Genomic DNA, 13549 nt, shown 5'->3' with positions numbered 1-13549 from the left:
GTCTGTATGCGGACAGAGTAGTACAGTCTGTAGTAGGGCTGGGAATCGCCACTGATTTCCTAAATCGATTTGATTTCGATTCAGTATCAATTTGGTTAGGGATTCAGTTCCCAGACCAATTTAAGCTTGGATGTGAAAGAGTTTCTCAGAGACCTAATGCTGTATATCGTACAAGGAACCCTCTAACCTGCTGCATTATTAAAACTATTAATGTTGACGTTAAGAATTGAGCCCAAAGTAGTTGCATAGAGACAGAAAAAGCACGTTCTTTATTGCAGAGACAGTATACCTCTGTGAAAATGGCCATGGCAGAAGCTCCAGTTACGCCAACATTTAGCCCAACTTATTAGCGTTATTTATCATGACATGGGTTCCTTAGATCATAGTTTCATATGATACCATTATCTTCACTCTTAAAAGATCGATCTCAGGATTGTATGAATCCACTTGAATCAGAAAATCATTTTTTGTGATTCTGTGTGTGATATACTGCTGCGCTGACTAAACGTGCATGTGTTCCAGTGGCTGAATACTCTGGACAGTAAAGAGATTTACAATCAGGTCATCGACCATCTGCCCGATCTGGAACTGCTGACCGGTGACAGCTTCCAGGTACACGCTCGAATACACTCTCCAGCTGTCAGAAACACGCCAACGCTCGACGGTTCATATTAAAATATACACACGCTGTTGTAACTTCCTGTTCCCAGAGGAAGCTGGCCCATCATCGCTGGTTGGTGAGTTTTACGTTTGGAGACCGAAGCCCCGCCTCCAACGAGTACAAGAAGCTGCAAGCTTTCCTCCAAAAGGACCACATACAGGTACATGTCTGTCTGCCTGTCTGTCTGTCACTTTCTGTCTCTGTCTTTCTGTATAATGTGTCTGTCTGTCTGTCGCTCTCTGTCTCTCTGTCTCTTTCTGCCTTTCTGTTGCTCTCGGTCCATCTGTCTGTCTCTCTCTCTCCGTCTGTCTGTCTGTCTCTCTCTCTGTCTGTAGCTCGCTGTCTCTCTCAGTCTGTCTGTAGCTCTGTCTGTCGCTCTCTAATTCTCTCTGTCTGTCTCTCTCGGTCTGTCTGTAGCTCTCTGTCTGTCTCTCTGTAGCTCTCTGTCTCTGTCTGTAGCTCTGTCTCTCTCTCTCTCTCTGTCTGTCTGTAGCTATCTGTCTCTCTCTCTCCGTCTGTCTGTCTGTCTCTCTCTCTGTCTGTAGCTCGCTGTCTCTCTCAGTCTGTCTGTAGCTCTGTCTGTCGCTCTCTAATTCTCTCTGTCTGTCTCTCTCGGTCTGTCTGTAGCTCTCTGTCTCTCTGTAGCTCTCTGTCTCTGTCTGTAGCTATCTGTCTCTCTCAGTCTGTCTGTTGGTGTCTGTCTCTCTCTCTCTCTGTCTATCTGTCTGTAGCTCTCTCTCTCTGTCTGTCTCTCAGTCTGTCTGTCTGTAAGTCTGACTGTCTGTCTGTCTCTCCAGGTCGGCAGAGTCGACTGTACGGCAGACTCAAAGTTGTGTCAGTCCCTCTACATCCATACTCCCTGTGTGGCGGTCTTCAAAGGACTGGGGATCCACGACTTCGAGATCCACCACGGTTGGTACCACCGACTCAAATGAACTTCGGGCCCGCGGTAAAGATGGCCCGATACCATTTTTTGCTTACCGATTCAGATACCTGAACTTGCGTATCGGCCGATACCGAGTACCGATCCGATACCAGTGTGTCATATATTTTATTATGTTTTAACAGCTGTATACTACTATCTCTGTATGGATGTGATATGATTTTCTATCTTTGTTGTCTGTCTGGCTCTGGTTAAACTCTTTGTGAAACATGAACAAACAAACAATGAATGCCACAGAACTTTCTTTTATTTTCCAGTTTGACAGTCAGTTATAACGGAAAAAGAACCTAAATAAACTACTTTAACGTAGATTTTCTTTAGGGCTTGATTACGTGGTATCGGATTGGTGCATAAACTCCAGTACTTACCGATACCAGCGTTTGAGGCAGTATCGGAGCCAATACCGATACTGGAACATCTCTAGCCCGCGGTCCGGACATTGTCCGCAGTTCCCCTTTCTCACATGTCGCACACGACAGGAGATTGTCCGTGTCGGACGCATTCTCACTACCTGGAAATCCTCCGTTTGGTTTAGGAGAGGGAGGGCACCTGGGGAGTGCGTGCAGGAGGCCGGACACAGTGCCGATTTCACCACAAAATAGTTGTCGCTGCTGATTCACTAATCGACTCATCTTTTTTCGCTCTAGTGTGCGTCTCTGTTTGTATAACGGTCTGTCTGTCTGTCTGTATAACCTGATTGTCTGTCTGCCTGTAGGTAAAGACGTGTTGTACAACATCGTGGGTTTTGCGAGGGACAGCGTTCGTGCTCACGTGACGACCCTGAGACCCGATAACTTCCCTTCCGACCGAAAGGAGCCCTGGCTGGTGGACTTCTTCGCTCCGGTTCGTAGGAAATTACTTTCATCGGAAGATAGATTTCCATTGATGACACTTGGTTTTTGTCAACGGATTCAGGCTTTTCTTGTAGCGTCGACAAGCGGACAAAGCTGAACTGCCCACGTTTAGTTACTTACCAATACATATCCGATCATCTCCGAAGGAATCAATGCACACCCCAAGCCTGAAATATGTCTTCATGTGTTGTGAATTTGTGGTTTTCATCCGCAGGGAAGCACAGCAACAGAAAATAACCTCACATGGCACTTCATAAACACACAGGTAGAAAATGCCACGTCATCACCGATGCTGGCTTGATTTAACCTCAGATAGTTTTCACACATTGCTGCCTGAGGACCCAGCCCGTCTGACTCCCTGTTTGCCTTCAGGGCAGGTGATGGTGTTACACCTCCAACACAAACAGAGAGCGATAGACAGACAGACGCAGAGAGAGGCAGGCACGAATGAACTACCTTATTATGATTATTATTATTATTAATCCTTTATTTGATAGGGACAATGCACATTAATGAACATCTGCATTGAAACAACAAAAACAGACGTAAACACGCCGGATTATAGCCACAGGGCTAATTTACATCCGCAGTCCCTAGACAAATTACAGAAATACATAAATTATAACATACAAATCTAAAAAAAGAAAAAAAAGAAAAACAATACTAAAATGATTAAGTACAGGCACAAGTAAAATAGTCACTTAATGATCACAAGACTGGTTTGCTTTAAGCCACACTTTAAGTTTGGTTTTAAATATTATTAATGTCGGACATTCCCTAACACTGATGGGGATACTGTTCCAGAACTTACCAGCCTTCACAGACAAAGCATTTTGCCCAAAGGCTGTCCTTCTTCTGAAAGGCACCTCACAGTCCCCTCTAGAGGAGGCCCTTGTCCTGGCACCACTATGAGTCTTTGTTTGCGTGCTTGTTACACGCCAATATGGTGGCAACAGGAGGAAATGATGTGTGTTCAGTGTGGTTGTCTGAGCTACTTCTCCAGAGTCAGTGTGTTAGCTACAGTAGATGGAGGTCGGCACGCCCCCCCCAGTTTTGGAGAAGCAGGCAGGAGTACCGACACAGAAGCTAAGCTAACGTCCTGCTGTGGACGGGGAGGGGCAGCAGCTAAACACATTTTAGACACCTGAACACATCTATATCAGTTTTAGTGGACTTTATATTTAGAGTATTTCCACTTCTTCACCTTGCTGTCAGACGGCCCTTTACGATGGGGAACTGAAGCCGTTATCTCTGCTCTCTTCAAAGCCACCAGACTCCTTTGACAAAAACAGACATTTTATCTTGCAAAACACGGGAGTTGCTGCTCTACTGCTGCCTCCATCGGTTAGTTAGTTTGTTATTGTGTGACGTTGGTGATTTAAAGGGTTAGGAACTTACAAAACTATCGAACTAACTCACCGATGGAGGCAGCGGTAGAGCAGCAACTCCCGTGTTCTTCGAGGTAAAATGTCTGTTTTTGTCAAAGGAGTCTGGTATAGATAAACTGATTATAGATGTGTTTAGGTCAAAAAAATCTGAATGAGAGAACCTGAAGCGTTGTCTTTGTAAATAGAGGGTTATTATGTATGCTCAGGCTGTCACAGAGACCTGGACATGCATTAAAAAATACAACTCTTGGGATTGAGATTCATTTTAATAAATGTTTGATTCACGTGTGCAGTGGTGTCCTCCGTGTCGAGCTTTGCTGCCTGAACTGAGAAAAGCTTCAATCCAGTTGGCCGGACAGATGAAGTTTGGTACTCTGGACTGTACCATCCACCAAAACCTCTGCTCTACGGTGAGCGCATACACATCCATACACAACTGTACCATTTTAATTACAAGTAAGAGACGGGTACGTACCACAGATAGGATCAATGATTTATTTTGTCTTTCTCTCTGTTTCTCAGTATAATATTCAGGCTTATCCCACCACCGTGATCTTTAACGGCTCCTCTGTTCACGAATACGAAGGACAGCATTCAGCTGACGGCATCCTGGAGTTCATACAGGTACCGCTACATACCGAGTGCATGCTAAGGCTGTGTTCACATCACCAAAAGGGTTGGGTTGCGTTGGGAGTGTGACTTAAATGGTAGTCTCGCTTTGCCTCAGGCAACGGAAATGCAGCGCAATCCAGCATAATACACACCACGCCTATTGCTTTTTGCTGGCACCTTCCTAAGAAATGGTTTCCACTAAAAAAAAAAAAAAAAGGTTGCACCAACACCGAGCGAAGAACATCTTTGTCTGAAAGAGATTGTTTTTGTTTCTGCAGGATCTGGTCAATCCGTCCGTGGTGGTCCTGGATCCTTCCAGCTTCAGCGAGAGAGTTAAAGGTAAAACTAGCCTGGGAACGCCTCAGGCTCCCCCAGTCTGGTTAATGGGCCATGGGAAAGGGAAGTTTGGGGTCCCCTGCTGGAGCTGCTGGCCCCCGCGACTAGACCCCGGATAAGCGGACGAAGAAGTCTGTCTGTCTGTCTGTTCAAACTAGGGTTTAATATTTTTCCCGAAAATGAGATGAATCAGATCCCGACAAATAGACAGCCCATATTCCGGGAATGCCGGGAAATGGCTGTGTTTTTTTGGTTTGTTTTCAGCCCAAGTAATGTATCGATATCATTCAAATATGCGTTCCCAAAATCCCAAACTGACATTTTTTATATTATGTGTATCATTTTTAGGACTAAAGAACACAGTTTATGTCCATTATCGACACAGTTTGCAATGATCAATTCTGCTGCGTGATCAAGTGAGCTGCGTGCTGCTGCGCTCATTATGAAATGCCAGGTGGGATGTCTGGGGCTTGTCTTCTGAAAATCTAGGAAACCCTTATATAATCAATGTTTTAGAGAAATCTATTATAAAAACTAACGAAATATGGTTAAGTAAACCATTGAATGATTCCTAAACCATTACATTATGGAAATCCATTCTGTGGCTGTTGAGGATGAGTAAACTGCTGCAAACGGGAATAATCACTCGATGTTAACCAAATATTTCTTTATTAGGGCAAGGCCAAACAAAATTAAAGAAAATGATCCTCAGAAATGTACAATTGTGTGCAGTGTGCACTGCAAAAAGACAGGCCTATCTTTAATGAATGAATGTATTGAGCCTGTGTAATGATGTAGGGAGCCTGTATTACCGTAGCTACCGTCGCCTGCATCAACGTTACCGGATGAGAACAATAGACACGCACTCCTTGCCTTTTTTTTATTTTATTTTATTTCTCGTTTCCTGTCATAACCTTTCCCAGGAAACGGGAAATGGTTTTGATCAGATTTCCCGGGGAATCTCGTTTCCCGGGATTAAACCCTAGTTCAAACAGCTCTGTTTTTTTTTTCTTCAGTAGAGCGCTAATTCACCGGGGCATTCTGGTTAAAACCAAAGATGTTTGCAAATTTAAACAGTTTTTACTGGGCTGTTTTGCTCTGTTAGCAGTAGGGCTGCAAAACATTGTAATTTACACACATCGCCAAAGGCTGCGACATATCGCGATAGCCACTTGGGAGATTTTTCACGCGAGCCGCGGCGCGTTCAGACATCCGGGCTGGAAGTTGAACAGCGAGAGCATCCATTCGATTTACCAAAAGCTTCTTCTTCTGTTTTTTTTCTCCCGATGTGTTTGCAGGTCGAGCTGAGGGGCAGATCTGGGCGGTGGATTTCTACGCTCCGTGGTGCGGTCCCTGTCAGGCTCTGCTTCCAGAGTGGAGACGCATGGCCAGGGTACAACACACGGGCAATAATATTTATATAATATAATAAGACCTGTACCAACACCTGCAAGTCATCGTTTTGCATATTTGAACATACAGGCTACCACCTGAAGCTGTGAACTGGCACTGCCAAATGCTTCAACCAAGTAGAGCGCAGGCATCCGGTCTAGCAGAACGGTGTGCTCAGGTGCAGCCTGGAAGCACATACACTTTTTGACTTTAAATGCAGAGGCTTCCGGGTTGCCCCTGAGGAACCAAAGATTGGTTCCTATTCATACCAAGGGCACTAATTGGCTCTTACAGTAACTTTATTAATACCTGAAGGTAGAGTTGGTTTACAGTGGGTGTTGAGTGGGTCAGCCTCCTTTTACACACACACACACACACACACACACACACCCACACACAGTACAATGTAGTGACATTTAATCACTGTATTTATCCCCATCCTAAGTATTAGGGTGCAGCGGACAGCTGTTTATATAGCATCCGGGGAGCAACTTTGGGGTTCACCAATCTTGCGGTTGAAGGGCGACCACTCTACCTTCTGAGTCAACGAGCCCCCCCCGCCCCCCTTTGTGGAGCAGAGGTGAAGAAGAAGAAGTGTAACTGGTCCGACCTTTATGTCTCTCCCCCCTGCAGCTGCTGTCAGGCCAGATCCTGGTGGGCTCCGTCGACTGTCAGCGCTTCCAGTCCTTCTGTCAGGGTCAGAACGTCAGGGCGTACCCCGAGATCCGCCTGTACCCCGGCAACACCCGGCAGTCGGACCGCTTCATGTACGTACCGTTACTTTGAAATACTCCACTTTACTTCCTGTATGCAATCTAAATCAAATGAAAGGACAGCAGTATTCTCAGCTTCATGTAGTAAAAGGAAGTTTTTGTTGCATTGAATATTTTTTTTGTATTTTATTTTTCTGCCGTTTTGCCGCATTTTTTTTCAATGTTTATTTCATATTTGCGAAGCTTTTTGCAATGTTTTTGTCGCTACTTTTGACATTTTTGTTTTTTTCGTGTACAGTCAACATTACTAACAATGTAATGATGAAACGTTCCAGGTATCGTATGCATTGAACACACACACCCCCCCCCCACACACACACCCATTCACACCTTCTTTTGTCTTTTTAGCTTTAGATCTATGTTACTGGTTGTACTGCTGCTTAAAATTCCATTGTTCATTTTGAACAATGACAATAAATCTTCTGATTCTGTATTATAAAAACACAAGGTACGCGCCTGATCTGGATCAAGTTGCCGCTTGGTCCGGACCGGCCCGGGTCTAAACAAAATATATTTGTAAACAGTCAAACCTGTTGTAACAGATTGAACATTTTTGTGTTTGTGTGTGTGTGTCCCCTCAGGAGTTATAACGGCTGGAACAGGGATGCCCAGTCACTGAGATCATGGGCACTGAGGTGAGACACCTTCCTTCTTTATTCTCTCGTCTTTCTCGTGTCAAAAGAATCAAACGATTGGGTCGATGTGGAGTCCTACAGATGTGTTCATTCAGCCTCTCTTTCCTTATGCAACAGCTACAGCCAAAACACACCGGGCACGGAAGCGCCGCGACTGTCAGTCGACAGACTGATCAGTCCGACTGGCTTTACGCCGTAAAGCCAGTCGGACTGATCAGTCTCCCCGAGTTGGTCCAAAAAGTGCCTCAGAACACACCGAAGAGACGAGACGTAATACATCTCCATAACAGCAGGCGGTGCTATTCTGTATTGTCGCCCAAAAATGAAAACCGGCAGCTGATTGGACGAACAGCGTCACGTGGGGTCTGGTTTCTCCGGAAAATTCAAAGCCAGACTGTCATGGCGGCTCGTTCAGAATACGATCTCATATTGTACTAAAATAGTTCACCGAAACGTGTTTCTGGATGGGGGGGGGGGGCGCTGGCCCAAAAAGAGGTAGAGAACCACTGGTGTAGATGGAGCCCTAGATTGTGAAGTCTTCGCTCCTGTTTCATGCTCAGCCTCAGTTGTTGTCATATTTCTGGCATTTTTTTCTGTCGCTATGGACCTTCTTCACAGCAGACATGTTGACTTGTCAGAGTAGGAGAAGCACAGCTGAGATGGATAACCTTAACGATGGCTCAGTTCCGTCAAGTGTCCCAGTAAGATATTTCAGTGAGTCAGCATGCCCAATACCAGGTTCTCTCCTAAGTGGAACGCAGCCATCAGTAATGGTTTAATACCAGGGCCTCTCCTAAGTGGAATGCAGCCTTCATTGATGGTTTTGAATACACCTGTGCTTTTCCTACTATGACACGTCAACATGTCTCCCGTGAAAAAGGTCTATTGCGGCAAAAAAAACCTTTTTCTGATTGCGTTGTCTTGTTTGTGTGCAGCTCTTTACCCCGAGCGTCGGTGGATCTGACTCCAGAGTCCTTCAGGTCTCTGGTTCTGTCCGGCCAGGATCACTGGGTTCTGGATTTTTACGCTCCATGGTGTGGACCCTGTCAACACTTTGCCCCGGAGTTTGAAACCCTGGCTCGGGTGAGACACCTTTTTTCTTTCTCTAAATAAATTTCCGTTCTGTTGTGTGGTTTCTCTAAGAGGCAGACAGACAGACGAGACCCGACTCTTGTAGCGGCTACGGGCTGTGACCGGAAACATGAAAATGTTCTTCTGTGTGATTGACAGAATCTTAAAGGGGAAGTTCGAGCGGGGAAAGTGGACTGTCAGGCTCATCATCAGACCTGTCAATCGGCTGGAATCACCGCCTACCCAACCGTCAGATTCTACCCGTACCTGGGAGCACGGAGGGTGAGACAGACACGCAGAAATAACAAAAACCTCTCCTTTTCTTAGTTAACTTACCAGGACATGAGACGCAGCGTTCCACAAAGTCCAGTTCAGACCAAAGATTTGCGACGAGACGAGTTTGAACTTGCAACTTCTTACAGCGAGCCGGTCTGCAGCGTTCTGAAAGCTGCCAGTTCACACCAATGAGACGAGACTCCATAACAACGCCTCTTTGTACATCCGTTCTAACTTCCGACTTCCAGGCTTTTTTGTAGCTGGATATATCATTTGTTTCGTGTAAATACGAACGTGGATAATGTTAGTGATAGTGAGATGCTTGCTACGGTTACATTTCTAGTGATGAATCAGCGAAAACACGTTCTATTTCTCTGATTCACGGCTTTGTTCTAACGCCGCTGGGCGCTCTCTCTCTTCAGTCTCTCGCTAGGTCGCGCGACCATATACGTAACGTTACCGTGCTTTCGGGCCCTCGTAGAGGCTCCGTCTTAAACTCCAACGCCATTTCCACCAGCTGTTTGTAACATAAAAATAAAATGGATTATGGATCATTTTATTTCTATAGTTTATAGCTGACTTTACCAGCTGACTTCTCTATTGGCTGTAGAAACAGGAGTTGTCTCTTACGTTGTAAAACCAGCCTCTGGAGACTCCACCAGCTGACTTCTCTATTGGCTGTAGAAACAGGAGTTGTCTCTTACGTTGTAAAACCAGCCTCTGGAGACTCCACCAGCTGACTTCTCTATTGGCTGTAGAAACAGGAGTTGTCTCTTACGTTGTAAAACCAGCCTCTGGAGACTCCACCACCTGACTTCTCTATTGGCTGTAGAAACAGGAGACGTCTCTTACGGTCTAAAACCAGCCTCTGGAGACTCCACCAGCTGAGTCGCAGCAACACCATCAGCTGGTTTGAGTCGAGCTGAGACGGGCCGGTTCAGACCGCTGAAACTTTTCCCTACGACGTTCTAAAACGGTTTCGTCTCGTCGCCAATCTCTGGTCTGAACTGGGCTTAACAAAACACACACTCAGCCCCTTCCAGCCTCTAAGGACCTTATTCTGAAACTTGAAATAGATTTGTAAATGATTAACCGTTTTCCCGTAAACTGGCAATTAGAATTTTGACCGATTTTTTTATTATTATCAGTTAAAGTCAAATCAAGTAGAACTTTCTTTGTCCCCAGAGGGGGCAATTGGCTTCGCGGTTAAAAACAATATTATTAAAACAAAAAATAAAATGTAATTTTCAAGTGTTTTGCTCTTTCGTTTCTGCTAAGTTCGTGTCTCTCTGCTGCACGGCGCTCACAGCGGAGGGCTACGTAATGCATGGCATGTCTAAATAAAAGTATCTATATATAGATACATAGGTTTTACTTACATCTTTATAAATACTATTTAAGTAGGTTGTACATTTTTATTCGCCACTTGTAAATTGTATTTTTTTAGCGTTATTTTGAATAGTTGTTCTTGTATCCTTTTCAGTATTTAACATGTTTTTTAAACTACATTTTAAAGCTGTGTGTGTGTGTGTGTGTTGACAGCATGAACACAGCGGAGAACACATCAATAGCCGGGACGCTGACGTGATCGCCGACATCGTCAGACAGCGACTACAACAGCTGACGCCGCGGTTACACAGCAAACGGAAGGTGAGTTGCTTTTCACCTCAAAATGTCAATAAACACAAACCATCAACGTGGAAACAAACGACCAAATTCCACACCCTCACCGTTTAATTACAAAAAACTAACCAGGGTACCCGCGGGGTCTTAAAAGTCTTAAAGCACCCATATTATGCTCATTTTCAGGTTCATGAATGTATTTAGAGGTTGTACCAGAATAGGCTTACATGGTTTAATTTTCAAAAAACACCATATTTTTGTTGTACTGCACATTGCTGCAGCTCCTCTTCTCACCCTGTGTGTTGAGCTCTCTGTTTTAGCTACAGAGTGAGACATCTCACTGCTGTTCCATCTTTGTTGGGAGTCGCACATGCTCAGTACCTAGGTAAGGACTACTAGCCAGTCAGAAGCAGAGTATGAGGGCGTGCCCTGACAGTAGCTAGGTAAGGACTACTAGCCAGTCAGAAGCAGAGTATGAGGGTGAAGTAAAGGCTGGACTACAATAGAGCTGTTTGGAGCAATTTGTGAACAGTGTTTTCTGTTGGAGATGGTGAGTCCCTTTGGGGGGGGACTTTGGGTTTTTTCACTTTGTAAACCTATAACCTGCACAAAAAAGATATATAACACAATAAAGGAAAGGGGAAAAGCCAAAAAGCATAATATGAGCACTTTAAATTGAACTTGTGGAATCCCGTTTGTCTCTGCAGGATGAGCTCTGATGAACTTCGGGCGCTGCTAGGAGAAAAACCTGCAATCTGATTGGTCAGGGAGGGACAGAGGTGGATTTTGATTGGTCCGGCACAATGATCAATCACTCAACACTCCTTGAGAAGAACAACACAGAGACAGACGGACGGACGGACCTGCTGTGTGGAATGTACTGAACACTTCTGCCTTGATTTTATCTGTTGTTTTTTTTTTATTTTGTCTCCATCGTTTGTATTTACTCTATGAAGTAAAACTGTGAGACACTGGACATGTTACTGACACACACACACACACACACACACACACACACACACACACACACACACACACACACACACACACACACACACACACACACACAGCCCAATGTTGACACAGTATTGTATTTTATTCATGTAGAAACTGTTGGAAATAAACGGTGTGTTTCTGTTAAAAGATTTCGACAGTCACATCAGCTTTACAACATTTACTGCAGTTTTAATTCAACTTCTATGCCTCCTATGATAAATTGAAGTATTAAAGGAATACGCCACCTTTTGTTGAAATAGTTCTTATCACAACCGCCCCTGGCTGTAGATAGGTGGGCCGACGCATTTTTTGTCTCAGTGCAAGTAATTAGGTTGTTTTTTTTGTCTTTTGTTGGCTCACTGTTACTCACAACATGCTAACCGGCAACAAAGGATTCCATTCACTACGCTAAGCTAACTAGCGGTGGCGCTGCCGGTGTTGCAACGGACTAAAACGATGCATGCACAAAAAATGCATTGGCCCACCTATCTACAGCTAGAGGAGACCCCACCTATCTACAGCTAGAGGAGACCCCACCTATCTACAGCTAGGGGAGACCCCACCTATCTACAGCTAGGGGAGACCCCACCTATCTACAGCTAGAGGAGACCCCACCTATCTACAGCTAGGGGAGACCCCACCTATCTACAGCTAGGGGAGACCCCACTTATCTACAGCTAGAGGAGACCCCACTAGATGAGACCCCACTTATCTACAGCTAGAGGAGACCCCACTTATCTACAGCTAGAGGAGACCCCACTAGATGAGACCCCACCTATCTACAGCTAGATGAGACCCCACCTATCTACAGCTAGGGGAGACCCCACCTATCTACAGCCAGGGGAGACCCCACCTATCTACAGCCAGGGGAGACCCCACCTATCTACAGCTAGGGGAGACCCCACCTATCTACAGCTAGGGGAGACCGGGATAAGCCTTATTTCAACAAACGGTGGCGTATATCCCTTTAAAGCAGTTTCACGGTAAGAATCTGCGTTTTTCCGACGCTGCTGGGCTCGTCGGCGGAGGGGCTGCGAGCCGAGCTGCCGCTTAACGTTTGCACCGCTCGTTTCTCTGATAACTTAAGATCCAGACTGAAATCCTTCATCTGGTTAAAATACAGAGTTAAAAACCACCAAGAAAAAAAACATTAATTTTAATTAAAAAAATAATGTAAGTTAACAACTCAACAATATTTGAACATAGGCTGGGTTGGTTTTAGACATTTAAATGCAGAAAAGTAACCTTGTGTCTTTAACTTCTAATTAAATTCTGAGCTATTGTTAATTTGACCAGCAGGTGACACTGTTTACGCTCGTCGTTCCTCTAGGGGGAGAGTTCTGCTGAAAACTGGAGCTCAAACCAGAATGGAGTCATGTTTTAGGTCAAATGTTTGGACTGGGTTTATAAAGAGCTTTAAATGAGCTCAGGATGTCTCGTGAGCCTATGAATTGACAACGTGATGATCCGTGATGCATGCTGGGAACTCCTGAGACTCTAAACGTAAGTGTGCGTAGTGTACAAGATGGCTGAAAAGGTTTAGAGAAGGGCTGTCAAAATTAGCAAATTGATTATTCTGAAATGATCAATGTGTAAAAACAAGCCGTTGCATGTAGTATAGATCGTTTAATGCACAGATTTTGTGTTCATTGATTGTTAGCTGTGATTTCACATTTATACAAAAGTGAGAATGGGATAAATTTGATCCCAAAAAACAAGTAATACATTGGCAAGAAAGCAAACACATAAGGTCTTCTTAAAGTGGACCAACAGCAAAAAGGGACTCGCTTTTTTTTGCACATTGTCTACTCTTCTTTCAGTGTACACGTTCTCTTGCCAAACCAGGGCTAAAGCACCAGTGAATAGTAGCCCAAACCAGGGCTAGAACACCAGCATATACTGGACCAAACCAGGGCTAAAGCACCAGTGAATAGTAGCCCAAACAAGTGCTAATACACCAGCATATACTGGACCAAACCAGGGCTAAAG

At 44.7% G+C, this 13549-nt stretch overlaps 1 protein-coding gene across 1 annotated transcript in view; it reads left to right on the top strand.

The window, feature by feature from the left end:
- The window catches only part of dnajc10 (DnaJ (Hsp40) homolog, subfamily C, member 10), a 28119-nt gene extending 16390 nt beyond the window's left edge, over positions 1–11729 (top strand). The window contains exons 12-25 of the mRNA XM_028591119.1: positions 523–612; positions 711–821; positions 1459–1573; positions 2320–2447; positions 4140–4256; positions 4369–4470; positions 4737–4797; positions 6093–6187; positions 6820–6953; positions 7541–7594; positions 8530–8677; positions 8825–8947; positions 10484–10591; positions 11272–11729. Coding sequence (XP_028446920.1) covers positions 523–612; positions 711–821; positions 1459–1573; positions 2320–2447; positions 4140–4256; positions 4369–4470; positions 4737–4797; positions 6093–6187; positions 6820–6953; positions 7541–7594; positions 8530–8677; positions 8825–8947; positions 10484–10591; positions 11272–11283 — 1398 coding nt within the window. The 3' untranslated portion in view covers positions 11284–11729. The remainder of the gene's footprint in view (positions 1–522; positions 613–710; positions 822–1458; positions 1574–2319; positions 2448–4139; positions 4257–4368; positions 4471–4736; positions 4798–6092; positions 6188–6819; positions 6954–7540; positions 7595–8529; positions 8678–8824; positions 8948–10483; positions 10592–11271) is intronic.
- The last annotated feature ends 1820 nt before the right edge of the window (positions 11730–13549 follow it).

This window comes from Perca flavescens, chromosome 11, assembly GCF_004354835.1.
Source record: "Perca flavescens isolate YP-PL-M2 chromosome 11, PFLA_1.0, whole genome shotgun sequence".
In the NCBI taxonomy this organism is placed as follows: Eukaryota; Metazoa; Chordata; class Actinopteri; order Perciformes; family Percidae; genus Perca; species Perca flavescens.
This window is presented reverse-complemented; position numbering and strand designations above follow the sequence as displayed.